At 42.0% G+C, this 25,911-nt stretch overlaps 1 protein-coding gene across 2 annotated transcripts; it reads right to left on the bottom strand.

The window, feature by feature from the left end:
• Positions 1-635: 635 nt before the first annotated feature.
• Positions 636-25,911, bottom strand: LOC110538328 (transcription factor 20). 2 transcript variants are annotated; one of them, XM_021625077.3, is made up of 6 exons: positions 25,336-25,911; positions 4,883-13,394; positions 3,031-3,124; positions 2,783-2,846; positions 2,482-2,582; positions 636-2,089 (listed from the first exon to the last, which is right to left on the bottom strand). In XM_021625077.3, the coding sequence occupies exons 2-6, from the start codon at positions 12,254-12,256 to the stop codon at positions 2,073-2,075; spliced, it is 7,650 nt and encodes a 2,549-aa protein (XP_021480752.2). In that variant the 5' UTR covers positions 12,257-13,394; positions 25,336-25,911; the 3' UTR covers positions 636-2,072. The 2 variants fall into 2 exon arrangements, with proteins under 2 accessions (XP_021480752.2, XP_021480753.2); XM_021625078.3 differs by having other exon boundaries at positions 2,797-2,846.

Genomic DNA, 25,911 nt, shown 5'->3' with positions numbered 1-25,911 from the left:
CAATCATGCTGTAGTGCGGATCTTCAGCGCAACGGATTGAATCGAGCCCTTGGCGTTTTCAGGAAAGTGGTGAGCTGGCTCCAACCACAAGGAGCTCTTCATCGACATTTAGGAAAAAACAGATTTACACAACACACATCCATGATGAAACATACAGTACTCAAAACACCATGATGATGTCAAAACACAGACCAGCATCCCTACTGAACTTCAAGGAGACATGCAGAGGGACAGACACTCATAACTCAAAAAGGTGTTAGTGCTAAGACAATATGGCGACCATGCTTCAACCAAAATGTAGCTGCAGTGTACAGTTCTCAGCACATGTCTGACATTTGGTTTGTGAATGACATTTGTGACTGAACGCATCACTCACACTTGGGTCTGATATGTGGGGCCAGATTTAATCCTCACTTGAACCTGAGGCTCACTGTCAGCGGTACACAATTTAAGACAGCAGGAGTGAGAAGAGTGTGTGCGCGTGTGAGAGAGAAAGAGACAGTAGAAGAGGAATGGCAGAATGAAAGGAGTCTAATGGGCTGAGAGAACCCAGAAAGGATCTTCCTCTCCAATAAAAACAAATTAAGTTTGAATTAAAAAAATGAATGGCTTAAAAGGACAACAGTACAATGTGAAATATTCAAAAGGATAGCATTCTTTGAAGCATTTAGTAAGTAGTTCATATACATATTGACAGGTTTCTAATACAGCATGTTTTCAATATCATACTTGTTTTCTTTCAGTTCAACACATTTTTTTTTACAAGTACAATAATAAAAAATGATAGACAACACCACGTAGGACTCACTTGTTAAGTTTATGGCAACACTTCTTTTGAATGCATTTAGCATCTCTTGATCCATATCTTAAGTGTCATTGAGAAATGAACCTATTAAAGTACTCAGGATATACTGACTCCTCGTTCCACAGTAAAGGTGGGGACTCCCAGTCCCAGTCATTCCAAAAACCCTCTAGATTCCAAAAGGTTTTGGTAATGCTCGTTAGAATTGTCAGCCAAATGTGACTGACTATCTTTTCACGTAAAACCCCACCCATATACTGAACAAGGTCCACCACAACGTCAACACTTGGTTTACCTGTCAAGTGACGTCTTCTCCCAATCAACATGGTCAAAGATGGCAGGCATGCATTAGTCTCCTTCTGTCATGGTTCAATTGTTCTCTCAGCACATTATGAATATTTTGTTTGAAAAATAAGATCATGTCCATTCGATTTTCATGACTACTATCTGTACCGTAAAAACCCCAAGGATGAAAAATAAGAACACTTTTCAAAGGACCAAAAATGGACACTCAAATCCACATTTTCACACACATTCACTCTTATACATACGCACTTTGAAAGGCAACAAATGTCCATTCTCCAAGGCAATAATGTCTTTGTGGCAACTCGGCCTTGACATTCCAAATGATGTCATTCTGGCACCTCCCTCTCCAGGAATGATAAAATATCCCATGTTTGATAAATGTTGACAAATTATAAACGGAGATAAATCCATTTCAGTAAATACTGATGCAGATACAAAATAATAATGATAACTAAAATAATGATTATGAAGATTATGATAAAATACTACATGAAGTAGATACATTGCCTCTCCTTTCCAACTATAATGTCAACTTTTCACCCCAACGCTCTCTTATAGTCCCTCTGGGTGGGTTGTTCCCAATACTCTGATTCATAACATTTGGACAAAAAAAACATGATAGATAAAATGACTAGAGCCATGATGGAAAGAAGAGTTTGAGGGTATTTCCAGAAATGCAAAGTTTGCCTAGAGAGGCTGTTGGTTTCTTTTAAGAGGAAGTTCCTTTCTGTTCCATTACAGTGTCTCGTTCTGTCCCACCTTGATCTTCCTTTTTAGTCTTCCTCAGCGTTGCTTTGATCTGGTTTTCTTTTTAAAGTAAGGAGTTTTTCTTTTTCTTAAATGTTTTAAAAGTTAATTCCTGTTCAGAAATGTTACAATCCTCTTTTTTCTCCGTCATCATAGTCCACCCGTCAAAAGATGCACGTCCCATCCTGTTTAGGGCTGTTTGTTTCACTGACAATCCTCATTGTCCAAGCATTCCTAGGAAAGGATACAAAAAGCATGTGTGTATTGACACCAGGGATTACACAACCCTGTGTGTGGTGGAAACAGTTGGCATTTCCAAATCTATGATGAGCAGAACACTTAAAAAAATATGTTTTACTTTATGCTACCTTGAAGCTTATGGTATAAACAAAAATAATAAGCAGCACTGGGCTAATAAATACTTGGCTTCATCTCTGACAGACACTTTTTTTGGTTTAACAATTTGCTCATTTGAGGATAGTTTGGGGGAATATGAACACAAAAAAATAGAACAGGGTACTCAGTCTCATACCAAACAAATATTAGTCTTTTCAAATCCTTCAGAGTTGTAACATTCATTTCGGTGCCCTCTAGCACGGTCGCACCATTGCCTTTTAAAAACATACCGATCCTATACTCCTGCATCTCCTCCTCCTCAGTGTCTCTCTCAGCCTCTCTCAGACTGCTCAAGGTACACAGATTTAGCTGGCTGGCTGCTCTGGGGAAACTGCAGAATATAAGAGGGGGTGGGGGAGGTGCAAAGGAGAGAAGGTAATTCAAGTGGTAATTAGTTTCTTAATAACTATAGTGGCATAATTTAGTTTCTTAATAACTATAGTGGCACATGAGATAAAGGAATTTGAAATATATTAACACAATGAAGAGTCACAAATATTTGGTTTCCCTAGGAATTATATAATAACCAACCTCTCCCTTTTTACCTTATGCTTCGGACATCGTAGTGAAAAGTTATCTTCATTCAGAGAGCAGTCTGAGGAGAGGTGAAGGAAAAGTGATACAAATGACATAACCATCCACTCAGAAAATTATAACACTCAATATAATTGGGTACTATTGTTATAGTTACAGTAGACAGCGGGAGGTAAGGTTTAGGACACAGCATATGAGTAATGAGATAACATTCAGTGTTAAAGGAAATGCTTTGCATCTCTTACCTGCATCCATGGCACACGGGTAGTGATATCTCAGTGTGCAGCCTTTGCTGTAACAGCCGAGGGTTGAGCCAACCATTTCACAATAAGAGCAGACCTGAACACAGACAGACACAACATAGAGAATAACAGAAGAGAGTGCAAAAATCGATTAACTTCTTATGGCTGCAGGGGCAGTATTGAGTAGCTTGGATGAAAGGTGCCCAGAGTAAACTACCTGCTCCTCAGTCCCAGTTGCTAATATATGCATATTATTATTAGATAGAAAAGTATTGGATAGAAAACACTCAGAAGTTTCTAAAACTGTTTGAATGATGTCTGTGAGTATAACAGAACTCATATGGCAGGCAAAAACCTGAGAAGAAATCCAAACAGGAAGTGGGAAATCTGAGGTTGGTCGATTTTCAACCCAGCCCCTATTGAATACACAGTGGGATATTGGTTATGTTGCATTTCCTAAGGTCTCCACTAGACCGTCCACTAGACTAGACTGTCAACCGTCTTTAGAAACTTGTTTGAGAATTCTACTGTGAAGTGGGACCGAATGAGAGAGGAATGAGTCAGAGGTCTGCCAGCAGTCACGCGCTGGTCACGCGCATTTCACATGAGAGGTAGCTGCGTTCCTTTGCTTTTCTGAAGACAAAGGAATTCTCCGGTTGGAATATTATTGAAGTTTTATGTTAAAAACATTCTAAAGATTGATTCCATACATCGTTTGACATGTTTCTACGGACAGTAACGGAACTTTTTGACATTTCGCCTGCAACTAGGGAACGCGCTTCATGACTTTGGATTTGTTTACCAAACGTGCTAACAAAAGTAGCTCTTCGGACAAAAATGATGGACATTATCGAACAAATCAAACATTTAATCTGGAACAGGGATTCCTGGGAGTGCATTCTGATGAAGATCATCAAAGGTAACTGAATATTTATAATGCTATTTATGACTAATGTTGACTCGAACTTGGCGGATATCTCTATTTGTTTTCTGAGCGCCGTTCTGAGATTATTGCATGGTTTGCTTTTTCCGTAAAGCTTTTCTGACACAGCGGTTGCATTAAGGAGAAGTGTATCTATATTTCCATGTCTAATAATTGTATTTTCATCTACATTTATAATGAGTATTTCTGTAAAATGATGTGGCTCTCTGCAATATCACTGGATGTTTTTGGAACTAGTGAACATAATGCGCCAATGTATACAGAGATTTTTTAAATATAAATATGCACTTTATTGAACAAAACATACATGTATTGTGTAACATGAAGTCCTATGAGTGTCATTTGATGAAGATCATCAAAGGTCAGTGATTCATTTTATCTCTATTTGTGCTTTTTGTGACTCTTCTCTTTGGCTGCGCGCTAACCAAGGTTGCCAGGTGCACAGTGTTTCCTCCGACACATTGGTGCGGCTGGCTTCCGGGTTGGATGCGCGCTGTGTTAAGAAGCAGTTGGGTTGTGTATCGGAGGACGCATGACTTTCATTCAACCTTTGTCTCTCCTGAGCCCGTAGGGGGGTTGTAGCGATGAGACAAGATAGTAGCTACTAAACAATTGGATACCACAAAATTCAGGAGAAAACGGGGTAAAAAAAAATAACCGGTATAAGATACAGGTATGTTTGAGGAATTTTAATTATGAGATTTCTGTTGCTTGAATTCGGCGCTCTGCACTTTCACTGGCTGTTGTCATATCAATCCCGTTAATGGGATTGCAGCCCTAAGAAGTTCAACTTAAAACTGTGGACTTCTGAGAACTGCTTTAGGTATATTGAGCTGAAAAAAATATCTATATATAGTAACCAATATCATTACATTGTATACTGTATAGACATCAACAAAAAATATTACTCACTGTGTCTCTGGCACCATCTAGTGCTTCCTGTAGGCCATACAGTCTTCCATTGACCAGGTAAACCCCACTGGTCCAGACCATGCATGCCTCATGCACCCACAGCTCCTCTGGGTCTATAGGCATCTGAGGAAGTTGGGCCAGCTGTGCCAAAGGCCCAAGGGAGTCTAAGGTTGGGGGAGGGGGCTGGAATGGCAATGAGGCTTTGCTGTTGGATGGCACCATTCTTGGGGAATTCTCACTGGATTTCTGTCTCCTTTTAAATCTTGGGTGCGACGTCAGCTTTCTGTGTTGTGGCCTTTGTTGAGTGTCTCCTGTCTGCTGTTGCTGGCATGGTTGGTTTTGCTGACTGTAAGTGGGCTCATTCTGAAGTTCAGGTTGTTTCCTTAGCTCAGTAATTGGTTTTAACTCTGGAGGCATGTTCCACTTAAGAACTGTTGTCTTGTTGGTGGTGGTTTTAGCAAGCTTGCTGGCCAGATAAAGCATCTCCCCTCCACCGGCTGGAGAGGCAGTGCCAACAGCAGTGGCAGGGGAAGTTGTATTTGTCTCTTGATTGAACATGTAATCACTATAAGTTGAGGACTTGATAGTTGGCACATCTTGCAGTTCACAGCCCTGGGTGGTCAACACATTTGAAATGGTGTCGAGATTTTGCACATTTCTACTCATCCCAGTAATTACAAGACTCTGTCGAATCTGGGGTTGATTCTTGGGAAGCCTTGTAGCATATTCAGGAGGGTAGTAAGGTCCATAGAGATCCCCAAGGTTTTTGTAATTGGCCCATTTCTGGCACAGGCAGCAGAGAAGACGGCCAGAATGAATGGATTCAGTAATCACAGGGCCTGGTAGAAGGTACTCAGATGAAGGTAGTGCCTTTCCTGCCTGGAGGGCAGAGTCTACATCCTCCAGTTCCCTCTTCTCTTTGACCCTCTCAATTTCTCCATCTCTCCTAGGCAGTTGAGACAAAAGAGCTGAGGTCAAAAGAGCTTCAATACCACTACTGCTTGCTTTCCCTCCAACTGCTCCACGCTCTCCCTTCATCTTTTCCTCTTCACCATTCACAATTGTGCACACGGCTCCTATCTCAGCTACTTTCCTCTCCACATGTATGTATGGCGCAAAGGCACACTTGCTATTATCAGGAAAAACTCTGCTGTTATCAAAATGTCCCCCTGCTCTTGTAGCCGCTTCCAGGTCATCTTTGGCCGCCGCTGCTGCTACTCCTCTTCTTCTCCTCCTCTGCCTGCCTCTTGATCCCACTACCTCACTCTCGTCTTTCACCCCCTCTTGTTTCTGGCAGACTGATTTCACCTCCGTCTCTGGCTGAGTGTCCTCACTTTCAGCATCCACTTTTACTGCTTGGGTCAAGACTGGTGGAATCTCCGGAGGAGTCATTTTCTGATCAGTCGGAGGAGTGACTGATGGGGCAGAGGCTGTAGTGCTAGGGCTTGGGGCTACCTGTGGACTAACAGTTGCAGGAGATTGAATAGGTGGGCCAGACAGAGCACTTGGGCTCACATTCTGTGCCTGGGCCTGGGTGGCTTGAGCACGTTTTTGCTTATTCACACTTCCAACAGGCCTTCCCTTCTTCTTGCCTGATGGGAAATAGCCTTTGGGTACAGAATTGTCTGATTGTTTGGAATCTTGTGGTGACCCTGTCATTGCCAAAGATGACCTTGGAGAAGTTTGATGTGGCTGTCTTAGTAAGTGCCCTTGAGCCTGACTGTGGTGTGGTGGGGTGGTTCCATAATAGTCACTGCTACTGTAATCATCAAATCCAATCCCAGTTTCTTCAAGTTTTTGTCTCAGAAGGTTAGCAGCAGATTGTTCACCTCTTCGAGTCTCAAGTTGCTGGTAAGTATTAGTGAAATGTTGAATATCAGACAAGGCAGATGAAGAAGGTGGGGGGGAGCCCTGTACTGGACAAGGTAGTGGTGGAGGTGGGGGTAAGGGCCCTAACAAGGTGTAGTCAGCGGGTATCTCTTTATCTCTATCACCAGTACTAGATGCTGCAGTCCCTAACCCAAAGTCAAAGTCTGGCTGCAAAGGTCTTGTAACAGTTCCTGTGGTGCCGCATTTAAGAACTTGTGATGTCTGGTGAGGATCACAGGGGTATGCGGTGGGAGGTAACGGTCCAGTCTCATCAACCCCTCTGTAGGGCATAATGTCACTTAATGAGAGACTTTCATCGAGATAAGGTAAACATTCCTCTTCGTCCTGTGTGTCAGTAAACTGTGACATTTCAGTGTGAGAAAATCCAGTAAAATCATTTGAGTCAACATCGGTATGGCCGCTGTTAGTAGATTTCTTCACATTTGGTGTAATTTTCTGAACAATAGCCTCCAGTTTCAAACCTCTCCCTTTTCTTGGAGGCAGACTCTTTTTACCCTGAACAGGTGAGGAGGATTGTGAATAAGTGCTTTGTCCAGGTGTGGGACAAGGAGTATTAGGCGAACCAAGTGTAGTTATATCTGAACTGGATGAGTCATCGTCATTTTGGAGGCTGGATTCAGAGTAGGCCAAAGGTGAGTGATATGAACTAGGGGCACTCCTTTGCTGTGATACATCCTGATGCTGCCTCTTGGCAGGGATAGGGGAAATGAAAGATCGAACTCTCCTCCTCAACATTAATGGATTAGTGTCCCCAGAACCCCCAGTTTTATTTGGTCGATGGCTCTGTGGCATCACGGAATTGACATTGCCACCAATACTGGGACCAACTGTTTTCATGGAATTAGGTGTAGGTGTTGGATGGAGTGATTTAAAGATTTCTTCTGTAACCACTTGGGAGACAGGTGATTCAAGAATGTTGGAGACTGGTGGAGCTGTTGGAACCAATTGGTGGGCAACAGACCCAAGAGGAGCAGCAGGAGGTGGCTGTTGACTTCTCTGGTAAGGATCCCCCTCCAACATCCCCACACTCTCTCTACCAGAGTGTGTTGACTCCCACATTTTCATGTCATAGTAAGTGTTCTGATGAGGAACTTGCTGTTTAGCGAACATTTGGCGATTGTGCAAAATGTCAGTTGGAGACTGCATTCTTTGTCTCTGCTCTGAATGACTGAGTTTATGTCTACCTGGAGAAGTACTGGACTGCATCATATCCTTGGTGGGTCTATTAATGGTAGCTACCCAATTAAGTCTGTCATCCAAGTCATGAGCATGGAGGTGAGTATACATTTGTAATTTGTTTGCGGATTGTGGGTTTTGTAATTGAACTTGGGGTGAGTGGTAGGGATTGTGAAAATGGGGGTTACGTGGCATCATATTGCCCTCTCTTGCATCACCAAACCTGGAACCAGGAAAGCCACTGGCATGCCCTGTAGATAAATCTACACCATGTGGGTATGACTGATGTCTTGATGGTGGAGACAGAGGGTTGGTGGTAGAGGGATAGTGAGAGGTTTGCTGCAGATGTTGAGAGGGCATGGTGGTGGTCAAATCAATCTTACCTCTTCTAAGAGGCTCTGAATTCATAACCACAGATGGGTGTAAAGCCTTGTTATGATGCTCAACATCAGTTTCCTTGGTTGTAAGACCACTATGATGGACAGCCTCTGCAGTCTCCTTTGATGCTACCTTCACTCCAACTTCTTTTTTATCTCCCATCTCCTTACTGTTCCCTAGATCATTTGTTGATGGAAGTTGGATGACAGAGGCACCAATTGGACTTTTTTCCCGCTCTCTTTCCCGTTTCCCATCCCTTTCTGGTGTACTGCGGCGATTGGGACAAACATCACATATGACAGAGCGGCGCTCTTTAGATGGAGGTAAAAGGGAGGACGTCAACATTTGAGACTCAATTTGACCTATGGTTCCAACACTGCCCGCTAGCGGCTCTGTTTCCTGCAATAGGAGTTCCTGTACAGCTGAAGATGAGCTGGGCAGACCTGAAGGGGGTTTCCTGTGAGGTAACGAGTAGTCGGCTAAATTGATGTGTTTTGGTGGAGGTCCAGACAAAAACTCTGTAGACTGTGGCATATGGGTCAGGTGACGCTGCGGTGTTGCCATTTTATTTTTCTCTGAAGAAGCACTGTGAGATCCCTTAGTATCTACTCCTTCAGACCTCAAGGAGGATTGAGGTGATTCTGGTACAAAATCAGATCCAGGCCCCTGGCGCTGATTTAGTTGAAGAGGCTTTCCAGGGCTTGTCATTCGGGAGGGGTGGGAAGTGACCTCTCCAACTCCAGTTTGGGTTCTCATACTTTCAGCCATGCCATACGGATGCCTGGTTTGGTACTGTTGCCGAGTCATATTTTGAGCCTGGAGATGGGCAGTTAGTGCCTGTTCAGATCGCCCATAGCGCCGGTCTAAGTGATAACCCTGTAGAACCTCCTGCAAGAGGCTTGGAAATGGATGCTGAAGTTGAGAATTATCATCATGTCCTCTTGCTCCTGATCCTTCTCTTCTCCTCACTGATCCCTCAACTGTAGTACCCGCGACATCCTTGGTGTGTTCAGGGGCATAACTGGGCTTTGGCTGATGGAAGCCTTGATACCTTGAATTTGATCCAGTTACACTCCCTGGACTAGGTCTTCCCCTGTTCTTCAAACCCATGGCAGCACCATGTGGTGACTCTTGATAACCATATTTTTGAGGACCTGAGAGGGGATGATTTTGAGGGACAGACCGTCCGAAGTTAGATTTCTGGGGAACTTCATGATGAGAGGAATATACACTCAAATCCATTCCTTCCTCCCCATTATGACGACTAGACTCTCTAAAGAAGCTGTCTGAATGTTTCTCCTCTATGCAGTTGTCTTGTGCACATGTAGCTTTTTCTGGATGATTTACCTCACAACGAGTTGACACAATAACACCCACTCCACCAGCATTTGTCTGTTCCTCAATATTTTGATCTTGATTGGAGTTGTCCAAATCTCGTGTCTTACATCGTTTTCCATCCTTCTCATCACTCTTTTTGTTACGCAAGGAAGATCGATCCAATTTATTTTCTTTGTCCTGCCCATCTTGTCGCATGTGTCCCTCTCGGGTCTGCTCTCCATGGGTGCCTTTTTCATTTTTTTCAACCATCCCTCCACTTTCATCTTTAATTCCTTCATATTTAATTTCCCTTGTTTTCCTAAGCCCATTTTTAGTATTAACATCAGTGGCACAGTTTGGGTGGAACTGAGGAGCAGGAGAGGGAATGGGGCATGAGGGAGTAGAGGAAACAGGAGGGCGAGAATGTACGCTTGGACCAGGCTCAGCAGATTGAGGAGCAGAGGAGGGAGATGACAATGAAGGTGTCCGGGTTTCAGTTGTCTTTCTTTCAGAAACATCTGATTGATTCAGAGATTGTTTTGTAGAAGATTCCGTTAACATCCTCTTCCCTTGTGAACCCTGATCACTCTTTCCAGTATGGGATTGGTTTTTACTAGAACCCATGGACATTTGACTCTGAGATGGAGGAGGATAGTAGCCAGTTGGTTCTGATCCACTGCTTGTGCCACTCATCTGCCGCATTCTAGATTCCCCCCCCTCAGAAATCTGCTCATCTCGTTCCTCTTTGGCCCTTGATGATACTCTTTCGGACACCAGAAAGGAATCATCATCACCTCCAGCCTCCGAGCTAGCACCTTCACCACCACCAATCCCACTGCTTGAGGCAGCACTGACACTTCGACTCCTTGGTTGAGTAGAAGGAATGGCTTGTAATGCCTGCAGCATTTGACTTTGTCCATCTTTCCCCCTTCTATGTGACATTAATGTGTCAGTGAGAAGCATATGTTGCACTGTATTGGGTAAATTTGCTACCTGTGATGTCAACGCATTTAGACTGTTCAAGCCAGGATCTTGCATGAGTTTGTCAAGAGGAGAAGATGAATAGACAGACGAGGATGACCCTTCTTCATGTGATCCTTTTCCTGTACCTGCAGCCATTCTGCTTCGGTTTGAGACTAAGTGACCACCTCCAGCGCTTGTATTCAGACCAGTAGCTTTGATACTGCCACTGCTGCCACAACTACTGATGCTGCTGTTGGAGTTGGGTGTGGGACTCAACTGAGGCATCGTCTGCAATAACCGACCACGGCAACTACGAGGATTTGGGGGAGGAGGATGTGATGGAACATGTGGGGGACATAAAGGGTTTCCATGACCTTCTGAGACACCCATCAACGGGGAAGGTGAGGAGCTACAACTGGGAGACTGCACTGCAGAGGCAGCTGGAGAGGGGTTAGATATAGGGCTGAAGTTTTGGTTAATCTGGCCCTGTTGGGGTTGAGAATGCATTGGCGATTTGGCTATTTCTTGACACGGTTGTTGAGGCATTCCGGGATTGGTGGATTGGTGATGTTTAGAGTATACAGGACCTGGTGGAGGGGCATGATGCTGCATTTTGAGAGAGTTGTCGTAACCTATTCCTAAATTGTGCTGAGAATTGCGGTGCTGAAGGGTGGCTTGTTTGTGGAGTGGATGGGTTTGTGGGGAGTATGAGGGATAACTTGAAGAGTGGTAACTCTTTGCTACATTCTCCAGTGATCCAACATTGTTTGTTGTAGCTGAACTTGAAATTGAGTTTGAATTAGAGTTCATATTAGGAGAGTTGTTGACTTTAGGTTCAAATCCACCACCACTGCTGGCCCCATCATGATATCTCTGTGGTGGGGAGCTGTACATTCCTGATGACCCTGTGGATGCACTACCCTGTGGGGAGTAGTGTGAGAACTGTGGAGGCATTCTGTGTCCAGAGATGGGATAAGTCCTATGCTGCTGTCCATGTTGCAGAGCTTGATGGGTGGGGTAATTCTGTCCATGTTGGCGGTGCTGTATCTGAGGCCCTGATGCTGGCTGCATTGCAAGGTTCTGACCCATTTTGTACTGATGGGAGGGGGAAAATGCTCCAGCACCACTGCTGCCACTGCTACTACCACCTGAGCCGGCCGTTGAACCATAGTCCAAAGGATAGGGAGACATCATCCCGGAGGAGCTAGTTCCAGCTTGTCTGTACTGCTGAGGTATATGTCCATCCATATTTGAGTACCCAAAACCTGCCCCATATGCCATACCTCCTCTTCTATGTCTGTCCTTTCCACCCATTGCAAAATAATAATCCATCGTTTCCTTTTGGTAAGGGTTGCTACTACTGCCACTGTGAATATTACCGTGTGATGATTCCCCAGCTCTGTTTCTTGCATCATAAGCAAGCATATGGCCAGCCTGACTAGGGTGGTGGTGCCCTCGATGGAGTAGGTGTCGACTGTGACTTTGAGGGTTTGGAGGGGTTTGTTGTTGCATCCCAGTGTAGTCATCGGTCATCCTTGGGGATATCTGGGGATCTGTTGACGGTGGTGGGTAAGAGGAGCCAACTCCACCCCTACTAGTAAATCCAGGAGGAAGAGCTGGAGGTGCTGGACTGTTGGGGAAATTCTGCATGTTTTGATGGATTTTTCTGAATTGTTTGAGGGAATGTTTTTTGTTCCGTAATGGCAGTTACTATGTCAGTTGACTTCGTAGGCTTGCAGTTAAAGGATGGTGGTGAGTCCAACAAAGTCCAGCAGAGTTGAAGCAAGTGACTTTATCACAAATGTTGTATCACACACTTGTAGCAGCAATTGAAAATGAAGCAAATACTGAGGCTTGAGCAGAAAATGACCAGTAATTTTCAATTATGTACAACTAAAGAACTTCTGAAATCTGATGTTGTAGAGTAACTCCATTATAGTTGTAATCGTTGGAGAGCTGAGTTCAAATTACAACTAAATATCTGTTTTTTTGTACTAAATGTAGTAGCGATTTCAATGTTAAAAGGATATGATACAGATGTTGCAGTTTGGCACTAAATGTGAAAATATCAAGTGCAAGAGAGACAACAGCACTTGAAATAATAGGCCTCAAAGTCCTTTCCACTGTATAAGAGCACAGGCAAACAGAGTTAAGATAAAATTGCAGCGGGATTCAATGGTGTCCCATGTGCAAAAACTTTTCATGAGTAACTGAGTCACTGCCTTTTAGACTGCTGGACTGCCATTGCAGAAATTATTCAGTTCTGGCAGGAGTAGCCTTTGCGAAACAATAATGCTTCCCTCATGTAGGTTTGCATGTATTTGGCTCGTACCTGTGTAGAAACAGCCTTAGAAATGCTAACCAATACTTTCATCCAATAAATGTCTCAAACCAAAAGGAAAACAAATCCACTGATATGTGTGTTATTGTTGAGATTAATACTTTTTGAAATTCTCATTTTTTTTCTCATTCCCTTAGATTTCTTTTTTACACATGTAGTTGGATTGTAGAAAAGTCTTTGGTCCCCGGTTTCCCCCAACTTTAGTTCTTCTTCACCAGTGTTTATCTTGGTGCTCTTCTATATCTCCAACATGTTTCTGTCTTACCTTACCTTATTTTAATTTTCTTTCAATCATTATTCAAATTGACCGTCTCCCATACCAATGTCCAAAAGTAAGGTTTCCATTTAAATCAGCATCTTCTTGTTTTTCTTTTGCAGTTTCTCTCCAGTATTTCCATCCATGCGAGTCCATCTCTCTTCAGTTGTTTACAGGAGCTCTGTGGAAATCTGAAAGAACAGAAAAAGAAACAAAAATAACTGTCTGTGTGCCACAACGACCACATAGCCTATACTGTACATAGGATAGATATTACATCCAAAAATGATGTGTGTTTATGTAGACAAAGTAAGTACAGTGGGTTTGTTATTAACCATTGCATAACCCATTACTCTTTCTCACTGTGTTCCTTAACATATACCACATGGTCTATTTTAGTATTGTACTAACTGTAGGTCTTACTGTACAAATAGTCACATACAATCTGCAATACAATGAATCAGGTGTCAACGTGTCCAACTTTATAACATCATACTGTAATTACACTATAGGCCCACCTGCCCATGTAACTACCATGTAAATAAATACACAGGTATTAGGGCACTTGTTGTAAAGTGGTATCAAACTAAAATGTGCAAAACCACAACTATATGATTTTGAGGGGCAACATTTGTCCAGACGTCAACGGCGACAATATACCGTATTTGTATTGTGTGTGTGTCAACTGCAACTGTTGTGTATGTTCAAATCTTGATAACGCTGGTAACTCAAACATCCACGGAATTGCACAAAAAATGAAAGGCACTAGAGTAGAAGGTAAATCCATATGAGTTCAATAATGTTTTGACCGCATCCCTTTGAATTTAAACCAAACTTTCCAGACATGTTTGCCCATGGAAGAAGTGGTCATAAAGTGACTTTTTGGACCTGAATGCTAAAACATTCAGGAGATAGAGGTGATCAAATTTGACCCATTTTCCATACCCCACCACACCAAGAGACATTAGGTTAGGGACGATACCAGTATCGCGATACTAACACGTTGTTAGTATTGCGGCAAAGGAAAAAAAAACAAAGTGGATTGAACTTATTTAGGAAAACAGCCTTAGTTCTGCAATATTGTGATACTGGTATCGTCCCAGCCCTATGAGACATCATTGTCTTTATCACTGGAAATTATAAACGATTGAGTTTGATATCATTTTAAAAGCTTACAAACAGGGTTGTCAAACTTTTGGATAATTTCTTGGTGAAAAAAAAAACGAAATTAATGATTATTTGTTGTTGCTTAGACCCTACTTTACATTATCTGAAGTTTGTGTGTTGTGCCCGCCATCGGTTGAGACACAACATGCTAGAAATTTAACTCATAGAATGACTTATCCCTTCAGACTGCTGCAATTTAACTGGTACAGCATTGAAATTGAAATTTGTACTTCTAAATACTACCACAAAGATGGCCGCCGGTCCACCCACCGTCAAATGTTAACTTAACTGGTCAAGTCTATTCTATTACCTATATTTCAGTAGGTTTCCTATGGAGGATTGACAGTGTTATTTAAACCAACTGAATTCCCCTTCAAGTCAACATTCTCTAATGTGTGGACCTCCAACCATGTTCGTTGTACCATTTGAAAGTATAAATGTATATGTTTATTTATACATGTAGTCAGTCAAAACATAACACTCACAATGTATTCAAGAACACGTTGTGTCTTAACAGATGGTGGGCACAACACCAAAACCTCAGATGATAATAAGATAAATCAATCAATTATAAAACAGTTTGTCAACCCTGTTTGTAAGCTTTTAAATATCAAATCTCAAATGTTTATCGTTTCCAGTGAAAGCAAAATAGGTCAACCTTGACCACATTTAATCACATTTTATTTAACCTTGATTTACCTTTGACCACATTTATCTCTTGAATGTTTTGGCATTCAGGTCTAAAAAGTCACTTTCTGAGCATTTCTACAACGGGCAAATATGTATGAAAGGTTTTGTTCAAATCAAAAGCGGTACAGTCAAAAAGTGACTGAATTCAAATGGAATTACCCAGAGGCCTAGCAGCATGAAGTCAAAACAGTGGCACAATAATGTCAAGATCACAATGAATGATCACAATAGGCCTACATGGATTGTACATGATTACAAATAATCTTATAAAGCTGTGGTAAACCAGCCACGTGATTTCTTATCACTCCACTAAATTAATAAAACAGGTAGGTATAGCTCAACGTGAATGTATTTAACAGCTTTCTAAGGAATTAAATCAACAGGGACTCTAATTATGGGTTGACACCACTTTGATGGGGTCATCATTCATGAGGGGCCAATGTAACACGTCTATTGTCTGTTTTAAATACACTGTAAAGTGCTTAATTGACCAATTGCTTGCAGCCAACTTCTGCAGTCTTTTGTAAACGTGTAATTTGTATAGCCAAGGCCCGGTACTCTACCATGCAACTTAGAGACTGCTGCCCTATGTACAGTCATTGAACACTGGGCACTTTAATAATGTTAACATACTGTTTTACCCACTTTATATGTACAGTGCCTTCAGAAAGTATTCACACCCTTTGACTTGTTCCACATTTTGTTGTGTTACAGACTGAATTTAAAATGGATCCAATTTAGATTTTGTTTTAGTGATCTACACACAATTACCCATAATGTGAGAGTGCAATTTTGTTTGTAGAGTTTTTTACAAATTAATTAAAAATGAAAAGCTGTAATGTCTTGAGTCAATAACTATTCAACCCCTTCATTATGGCAAGCCTAATTAAGTTCTGCAGTAAACGTTTGCTTAACAAGTCACATTATGAGTTGCATGGACTATGTGCAATAATAGTGTTTAACATGATTTTTTTTATGCCTACCTCATCTCTGTACCCCACACATACAGATAATTGTAAGGTCCCTCAGTCTAGCAGCAAATTTCAAATACAGATTTAACCACAAAGACTGAGGTTTTCTAATGCCTCGCAAAGAATACAAATATTCCAAGACATGCATCCTACTTGCAGTAAGGCACTAAAGTAAAACAGCAAAAAATGTGGCAAAGAAATGTACTTCCTGAATACAAAATTATGTTCGGGGTAAATCTAAAACAACAGTCACTGAGTACCACTCTTCATATTTTCAGCATAGTGGTGGCTGCATCATGTTGTGGGTATGCTTGTCATTGGCAAGGACTAGGCAGTTTGTTGGGGGTATAAAAATAAACAGAATAGAGCTACGCACAGGTAAAATCCTAGAAGAAAACCTGGTTCAGTCTGCTTTTCAACAGACACTGGGAGACAGATTCATCTTTCAGCAGGACAATAACCTAGGAGTTGCTTACCATTGAATGTTCCTGAGTGGCCAAGTTGCATTTTTGACTTAAATCGACTTGAAAATCTATGGCAAGACTTGTAAATGGTTGTCTAGCAATGATCAACAACCAACTTGACAGAGATGTAATCATTTTTTGAAGAATAATGTGCAAATATTATACGATCCAGGTGTGCAAAGCTCTTAGAGATGTACGTAGAAAGAGTCACAGCTGTAATCGCTGCCAAAGGTGGTTCTAACATGTATTGATTCAGGGGTGTGAATACTTACAGTGGGGCAAAAAAATATTTAGTCAGCCACCAAATGTGTAAGTTCTCCCACTTAAAAAGATGAGAGAGGCCTGTAATTTGCATCATAGGTACACTTCAACTATGACAGACAAAATGAAAAAAAAAAATCCAGAAAATCACATTGTAGGATTTTTTATGAATTTATTTGCAAATTATGGTGGAAAATAAGTATTTGGTCAATAACAAAAGTTTATCTCAATACTTTGTTATATCCCCTTTGTTGGCAATGACAGAGGTCAAACGTTTTCTGTAAGTCATGGAAATAATGTATTTAATTTTCAATACATTTGAAACAAATTCAAAAACATGTTTTCACTTTGTCATTATAGGTTAGTGTGTGTAGATGGCTGTAACAACTAAATGTGGAATAAGTAACAACTAAATGTGAAATAAATCAAGGGGTATGAATACTCCCTGAAGGATCTGTATATACTGTATTCTAGTCATGGCTCATCTTATAACTACTGCTGTACTCACCTTCTATTCATATACTGTCTTTACACACCATTACACTGTATATACTCTCTTCTCTGTATACATCAATGAGGTCGCTCTTGCTACTGGTGAGTCTCTGATCCACCTCTATGCAGACGACACCATTCTGTATACTTCTGGCCCTTCTTTGGATACTGTGTTAACAACCCTCCAGGCAAGCTTCAATGCCATACAACTCTCCTTCCGTGGCCTCCAATTGCTCTTAAATACAAGTAAAACTAAATGCATGCTCTTCAACCGATCGCTACCTGTACCTACTCGCCTGTCCAACATTACTACTCTGGACGGCTCTGACTTAGAATACGTGGACAACTACAAATACTTAGGTGTCTGGTTAGACTGTAAACTCTCCTTCCAGACCCATATCAAACATCTCCAATCCAAAGTTAAATCTAGAATTGGCTTCCTATTTCGCAACAAAGCACCCTTCACTCATGCTGCCAAACATACCCTTGTAAAACTGACCATCCTACCAATCCTCGACTTTGGCGATGTCATTTACAAAATAGCCTCCAATACCCTACTCAACAAATTGGATGCAGTCTATCACAGTGCAATCCGTTTTGTCACCAAAGCCCCATATACTACCCACCATTGCGACCTGTACGCTCTCGTTGGCTGGCCCTCGCTTCATACTCGTCGCCAAACCCACTGGCTCCATGTCATCTACAAGACCCTGCTAGGTAAAGTCCCCCCCTTATCTCAGCTCGCTGGTCACCATTGCACCTCCCACCTGTAGCACACGCTCCAGCAGGTATATCTCTCTAGTCACCCCCAAAACCAATTCTTTCTTTGGCCGCCTCTCCTTCCAGTTCTCTGCTGCCAATGACTGGAACGAACTACAACAATCTCTGAAACTGGAAACACTTATCTCCCTCACTAGCTTTAAGCACCAACTGTCAGAGCAGCTCACAGATTACTGCACCTGTACATAGCCCACCTATAATTTAGCCCAAACAACTACCTCTTTCCCTACTGTATTTTATTTATTTATTTATTTTGCTCCTTTGCACCCCCATTATTTTTATTTCTACTTTGCACATTGTCCCATTGCAAATCTACCATCCAGAGTTTTACTTGCTATATTGTATCTACTTTGCCACCATGGCCTTTTTTGCCTTTACCTCCCTTCTCACCTCATTTGCTCACATCGTATATAGACTTGTTTATACTGTATTATTGACTGTATGTTTGTTTTACTCCATGTGTAACTCTGTGTCGTTGTATGTGTCGAACTGCTTTGCTTTATCTTGGCCAGGTCGCAATTGTAAATGAGAACTTGTTCTCAACTTGCCTACCTGGTTAAATAAAGGTGAAATAAATAAATAAATAAATAAATAAATATACACAGTTGGAGTTATTACAACTCGTTTCTCAACCACTCCACAAATGTCTTGTTAACAAACTATATTTTTGGAAAGTCAGTTAGGACATCTATTTTGTGCATGACACAAGTAATTTTTCTAACAATTGTTTACAGACAGATTATTTATCTCATAATTCACTGTATCACAATTCCAGTGGATCAGACGTTCACATACACTAAGTTGACTGTGCCATTAAACAGCGTTCAAAATTCCAGAAAATGATGTCATGGCTTTAGAAGCTTCTGATATGCTAATTGACAACATTTGAGTCAATTGGAGGTATACCTGTGGATGTATTTTAAGGCCTATCTTCAAACTCAATGCCTCGTTGCATGACATCAGGGAAAAATCTAAAGAAATCAGCCAAGACCTAAAAAAAAAATGTTGTTGACCTCCACAAGTATGGTTCATCCTTGGGATCAATTTCCAAATGCATGAAGGTACCATGTTCATCTGTACAAACAATAGTATGCAAGTATAAACACCATGGGACCACGCAGCCGTCATACAGCTCAGGAAAGAGATGCGTTCTGTCTCCTAGAGATTAACGTACTTTGGTGCGAAAAGTGCAAATCAATCCCAGAACAACAGCAAAGGACCTTGTGAAGATGCTGGAGGAAACAGGTACAAAAGTCTCTATAGCCACAGTAAAACAAGTCCTATATCGACATTACCTGAATGGTCGCTCAGCAAGGAAGAAGCAACTGCTCCAAAACCACCATAAAAATGCCAGACTACTGTTTGAAACTGCACATGGGGACAACGATCGTCCTTTTAGAGAAATGTCCTCTGGTCTGATGAAACAAAAATAGAACAGTTTGCCATAATGACCATCGTTATATTTGGAGGAAAAAGGGGGAGGCTTGCAAGCCGAAGAACACCATCCCAACCGTGAAGCACGGGGGTGGCAGCATCATGTTGTGGGTGTGCTTTGATGCAGGAGGGACTGGTGCACTTCACAAAATAGATGGTATCATGAGGAAAGAAAGTTATGTGGATATATTGAAGCATCATCTCAAGACATCAGTCAGGAAGTTAAAAGTTGGTTGCAAATGGGTCTTCCAAATGGACAATGACCCCAAGCATACTTCCAAAGGTGGCAAAATGGCTTAAGGACAACAAAGTCAAGGTATTGGAGTGGCCATCACAAAGCCCTGACCTCAATCCTATAGAAAATGTGTGGGCAGAACTGAAAAAGCGTGTGCGAGCAAGGAGGCCTACAAACCTGACTCAGTTACACCAGCTCTGTCAGGAGGAATGGGCCAAAATTCACTCAACTTATTGTGGGAAGCTTGTGGAAGGCTACCTGGAACATTTGACCCAAGTTAAACAATTTAAAGGCAATGCTACCAAATACTAATTGAGTGTATGTAAACTTCTGACCCACTGCGAATGTGATGAAATAAATCACTCTCTCTACTATTATTCTGACATTTCACATTCTTAAAATAAAGTGGTGATCCTAACTGACCTAAGACAGGGAATTTTTACTAGGATTAAATGTCAGGAATTGTGAAAAACTGAGTTTAAATGTATTTGGCTACGGTGTATATAATGTTCCAACTTCAATTGTGTGTGCGTGCATTATATATATATATATATATATATATATATATATATATATATATATATATATATATATATGCGCGCTGGAAACGGCCAATTTTTTTTAATGGAATATCTACAAAGGCGTACAGAGGCCCATTATCAGCTACCATCACTCCTGTGTTCCAATGGCACATTGTGTTAGCTAATCAAAGTTTAGCATTTTAAAAGGCTAATTGATCATTAGAAAACCCTTTGCAATTATGTTAGCACAGCTGAAAACTGTTGTTCTGATTAAAGAATCAATAAAACTAGCCTTCTTTAGACTAGTTCAGTATCTGGGGCATCAGCAATTGTGGGATCGATTACAGGCTCAAAATGGCCAGAAACAAATAACTTTCTTCTGAAACTCACCGGTCTATTCTTGTTCTGAGAAATGAAGAAATGTGAGAAATTAGCAAGAAATTGAAGATCTCGTACAACGCTGTGTACTACTCCCTTCACAGAACAGCAAAAACTGTCTCTAACCAGAATAGAAAGAGAAGAGGGATGCCCCGGTGCAAAACTGAGCAAGAGGACAAGTAAATTAGTGTCTAGTTTGAGAAACAGATGCCTCACAAGTCCTCAACTGGCAGCTTCATTAAATAGTACCCGCAAAACACCAGTCTCAACGTCAACAGTGAAGAGGCGACTCCGGGATGCTGGCCTTCTAGGCAGAGTTGCAAAGAAAAAGCCCTATCTCACACTGGCCAATAGAATAGTGTTTGACGCCATCTGTTAAGCATGGTGGAGGCAATGTAATGGTCTGGGGGTGCTTTGGTGGTGGTAAAGTGGGAGATTTGTACAGGGTAAAATGGATCTGGAAAGAAGGAAGGCTATCACTCCATTTTGCAACACCACGCCATACCCTGCAGGCAGCACTTAATTGGAGCCAATTTCCTCCTACAATAGGACAATGACCCAAAGCACAGCTCCAAACTATGAAATAACTATTTAGGGAAGAAGCAGTCAGCTGGTATTCTGTCTATAATGGAGTGGCCAGCACAGTCTCCAGATCTCAACCTTATTGAGCTGTTGTGGGAGCAACTTGACCGTATGGTACATAAGAAGTGCCCATCAAGCCAATCCAATTTGTGGGAGGTGCATCAGGAAGCATGGGGTGAAATCTCGTCAGATTATCTCAACAATTTGACAACTAGAATGCTAAAGGGCTGCAAGGCTGTAATTGCTGCAAATGGAGGATTCTTTGACAAAAGCAAAGTTTGAAGGACAGAATTACGGTGTCCCATGCTTGTACAATGAACCATAAACAATTAATGAACATGCACCTGTGGAACGGTCGTTAGGAAACTAACAGCTTACAGACGGTAGGTAATTAAGGTCACAGTTATGAAAATTTAGGACACTAAAGAGGCCTTTCTACTGACTCTGAAAAACACCAAAATAAAGATGCCCAGGGGCCCTGCTCATCTGCGTGAACGTGCCTTAGGCATGCTGCAAGGAGGCATGAGGATTGCAGATGTGGCCAGGGCAATAAATTCAATGTCCATACTGTGAGATGCCCAAGATAGCGCTACAGGGAGACAGGACGGACAGCTGACCGCCCTCGCAGTGGCAGATCACGTTTAACAACACCTGCATAGGATCGGTACAGCCAAACATCACACCTGCGGGACAGGTACAGGATGGCAACAAAAACTGCCCGAGTTACACCAGGAACGCATAATCCCTTCATCAGTGCTCAGACTGTCCACAATAGGCTGAGAGAGGCTGGACTGAGGGCTTGTAGGCCTGTTTTAAGGCAGGTCCTCATCAGAGATCACCAGCAACAACGTCGCCTATGGGCACAAACCCACCGTCGCTGGACCAGACATTACTGACAAAAAAGTGATCTTCTCGGACTAGTCACAGTTTTGTCTCGCCGGGGGTGATGGTCGGATTCGCGTTTATCGTCGAAGGAATGAGCGTTACACCAAGGCCTGTACTCTGGAGCGGGATCGATTTGGAGGTGGAGGGTCCGTCATGGTCTGGGGCGGTGTGTCACAGCATCATCAGACTGAGCTTGTTGTCATTGCAGGCAATCTCAACATTATGCTTTACAGGAAAGACATCCTCCTCCCTCATGTGATACCCTTCCTGCAGGCTCATTCTGACATGACCCTCCAGCATGACAATGCCACCAGCCATACTGCTCGTTCCGTGAGTGATTTCCTGCAAGACAGGAATGTCAGTGTTCTGCTATGGCCATCGAAGAGCCCGGATCTCAATCCCATTGAGCACGTCTGGGACCTGTTGGATCGGAGGGTGAGGGCTAGGGCCATTCCCCCCAGAAATGTCTGGGAACTTCCAAGTGCCTTGGTGGAACAGAGGGGTAACATTTCACAGAAAGAACTGGCAAATCTGGTGCAGTCCATGAGGAGGAGATGCACTGCAGTACTTAATGCAGCTGGTGGCCATACCAGATAATGACTGTTACTTTTGATTTTGACACCCCCTTTGTTCATGGGACACATTATTCCATGTATGTTAGTCACATGTCTGTGGAACTTGTTCAGTTAATGTCTCAGTTGTTGACTTTTGTTATGTTCATACAAATATTTACACATGTTAAGTTTGCTGAAAAGAAACGCAGCTGACAGTGAGAGCACGTTTCTATTTTTTTGCTGAGTTTATGTACAGTACGAGTCAAAGGTTTGGACACACCTACTCATTCAAGGCTTTTTCTTAATTTTTACTATTTTCCACATTGTAGAATAATATTGAAGACAACAAAACTATGAAATAACATGTGGAATCATGTAGTAACCAAAAAGTGTTCAACAAGTCCAAATCTATTTTATATGAGATTCTTCAAAGTAGCCACCCTTTGCCTTGATGACAGCTTTGCACACTCTTGGCATTCTCTCAACCAGCTACATGAGGTAGTCACCTGGAATGCATTTCAATTAACAACAAGGTGTGCCTTGTTAAAAGTCTGGAATTATTTCCTTCTTAAAGCATTTGAGCCAATCAGTTGTGTTGTGACAAGGTAGGGGTGGTATACAGAAGACAGCCCTATTTGGTAAAAGACCAAGTCCATATTATGGCAAGAACAGCTCAAATAAGCAAAGAGAAACGATAATCCATCATTACTTGAAGGTCAGTCAATACGGAAAATTTCAAGAACTTTGAAAGTTTCTTCAAGTGCAGTCGCAAAAACCATCAAGCGCTATGATGAAACTGGCTCTAATGAGGACCGCCACAGGAAAGGAAGACCCAGAGTTACCTCTGCTGCAGAGGACAAGTTCATTAGAGTTACCAGCCTCAGAAATTGCAGCCCAAATAAATGCTTCACAGAGTTCAAGTAACCATCCCATCTGGTTTGTGCATAGTGGGACTATCATTTGTTTTCCAACAGGACAATGACCATACTCACTTCCAGGCTGTGTAAGGGCTAATTGACCAAGAAGGAGAGTGATGGAGTGCTGCATCAGATGACCAGGCCTTCACAATCACCCGACCTCAACCCAATTGAGATGGTTTGGAATGAGTTGGACCGCAGAGTGAAGGAAAAGCAGCTGACAAGGGCTCAGCATATGTGTGAACTCCTACAAGACTGTTGGAAAAGCATTCCAGGTGAAGCTGGTTGAGAGAATGCCAAGAGTATGCAAAGCTGACATCAAGGCAAAGGTTGGCTACTTTGAAGAATCTAAAATATATTTTGATTTGTTGAACAAAAATGGTTACTACATGATTCCATGTGTTATTTCATAGTTTAGATGTCTTCACTATTATTCTACAATGTAGAAAATAGTAAAAATAAACAAAAACCCTTGCATGAGTAGGTGTCCAAACTTTTGGTACTGTATATGTATTTATATTCCATTCTCTGACATTGCTCCTTCTGATATTTCTGAATTTCTTTATTTGTGTTTTTCTGGATTTTGTGTGATTTTTTTTTTTTTTTTACTGCTATGTATTACTCCACTGCTGGATTTCTCTGCACCTGCAAATCTGTTTACATGACCAATAATCTTTGATTTGAATGACAATTGGCAGGTTTCAATCGTGACAGTGAAACAAGTGATATCGTTACACATTTGGTCAGTTTTCCAAGTCAGTTTGGTGAAGTCACACCGTTTAGGTGAAGCCACCTAGCTCGAGCTCAAATTAAACGCATTGCCAGTGTCACCGCACTAACTGTACAACTACATCCAGTAGCCTAATTGTTTGGGGTTGAATACTTTTGGACCAATATTACCCCGTTTTACTGACTGTAATTAAAATGTTGATGATGGTGACGTGATAATAAATTAATTATGGTATAAAATGTGACAGTTTATGAAGAAACAGCCTATTTGATTACAGACCAATGAAGATTTTATTGACACCACAGTGCTGTCACACCAGGTGTTAAATGTAACCACTGGCCTCACGCACTGTAAACAAGTTTTCTGTAGAGTTATAGGCCAGGACAGAAGTAGGTTGATGAACCACGTCCTCGACTAAACCAATGCCATGGCACATCTAGATATTATGATGTAGCTAGCTAGCTACAAAAAAACTGTGGCTAGTGAATAACATTGAATAGGGTGCTAAATGTTTATCAGCTAGCCATTTGAGCACATCCTGTATTTTATTTAGTTAGCTACGATAGTTGCAGACCAAACTAGCGAGCAGCTACTAGAATCTAGATAGTAGTTTCATGTTGACGTTAGTTGTAGCTAATATTAGCTAGCTAGCACGTTTAACGTTAGCTTCATGCATCACAATTGGTGGGTGCTGCTGGACTAGCTAGGCTGTGCTATAGAAACCCGTTTGCGTCATTGCAAATTATATTTGAGTTATTTTGTTGCAATTTAGCTACGTTAGCTATCCTGATAAAATAGATTTGTGCACAACGAACACAATTAGCTAGCTAACTAGCAATGTTAGCTACCTGGTCTGTCCTATAATCACAATAGGACGGGAAGGCAAGCAGCATACAAAAAGAGGGTGATTAGGTGCAGATGTTAGATATACAGCAGTGGTAGGTGGGTAAGCATATATAACGCTGAATAAAGCGGATGCTGCTGCAGACAATCTTACCCCCAACATGTAATTTCCCCTTACTAAATGCTGAGAAAAACATGACAGAGGCACTCTTTCAATGCATACGTTACCTGGGAACGCTTAAGGCCCCTCGAAGAGTAAAAGGTTGTTTTGTGACACTCCCGCTGCTCTGGCAGGAAACCCCGGTCTTGAGTCGACTGCTCCGCCGCTTTTCCCTCACTCTTTGTCGTCTTGACAACCCCGACCAGCGGCGGCGAGTCGGGGGCCCCGTCACAATCAAATCCCGGGCCTTTCCTCCAATTTTCCCTTTCTTTTGTCCTCACCTCCACAAATTATGAGAGCACAATCGGGGTGCCTGTAGGTCCCGTAACCAGTGAGGTCCATACACCCCCCCCCTCTTGTTCCCTCTCCTTTCCCTCTTTCACACACTGTTTAGGTGAAGCCACCTAGCTCGAGCTCAAATTAAACGCATTGCCAGTGTCACCGCACTAACTGTACAACTAATAACTATAAATCTCAAGTGCCTATTTCCATGATACGTACATCGTATAAAAGCATGCATCAATCCGTAGACCTATTCGTTTTCCTGTTACTGTTTTTTTGCTACTGAAAGACCGCCTTGAAAATGCATACACTCATATTCCTGCACCCCCTCCCTCATTTCTTCCCATCACATCCCTCAATCT

The sequence above is a fragment of the Oncorhynchus mykiss genome, chromosome 12, assembly GCF_057628025.1.
Source record: "Oncorhynchus mykiss isolate SJ-2025 chromosome 12, ASM5762802v1, whole genome shotgun sequence".
Lineage (NCBI taxonomy): Eukaryota > Metazoa > Chordata > Actinopteri > Salmoniformes > Salmonidae > Oncorhynchus > Oncorhynchus mykiss.
Note: the sequence above shows the minus strand (reverse complement) of the source record. Positions and strands in the feature narration are given on the sequence as shown.

Excerpts from the sequence above, each read along its gene's own strand:
- LOC110538328 (XM_021625077.3), bottom strand. The coding sequence starts at position 12,256 with ATGCAGAATTTCCCCAACAGTCCAGCACCTCCAGCTCTTCCTCCTGGA. Across the intron at positions 2,847-3,030 it reads CCCGTGTGCCATGGATGCAG|ACTGCTCTCTGAATGAAGAT; the intron begins GTAAGAGATGCA and ends ACCTCTCCTCAG. Across the intron at positions 2,583-2,782 it reads CATAAGGTAAAAAGGGAGAG|TTTCCCCAGAGCAGCCAGCC; the intron begins GTTGGTTATTAT and ends TATATTCTGCAG.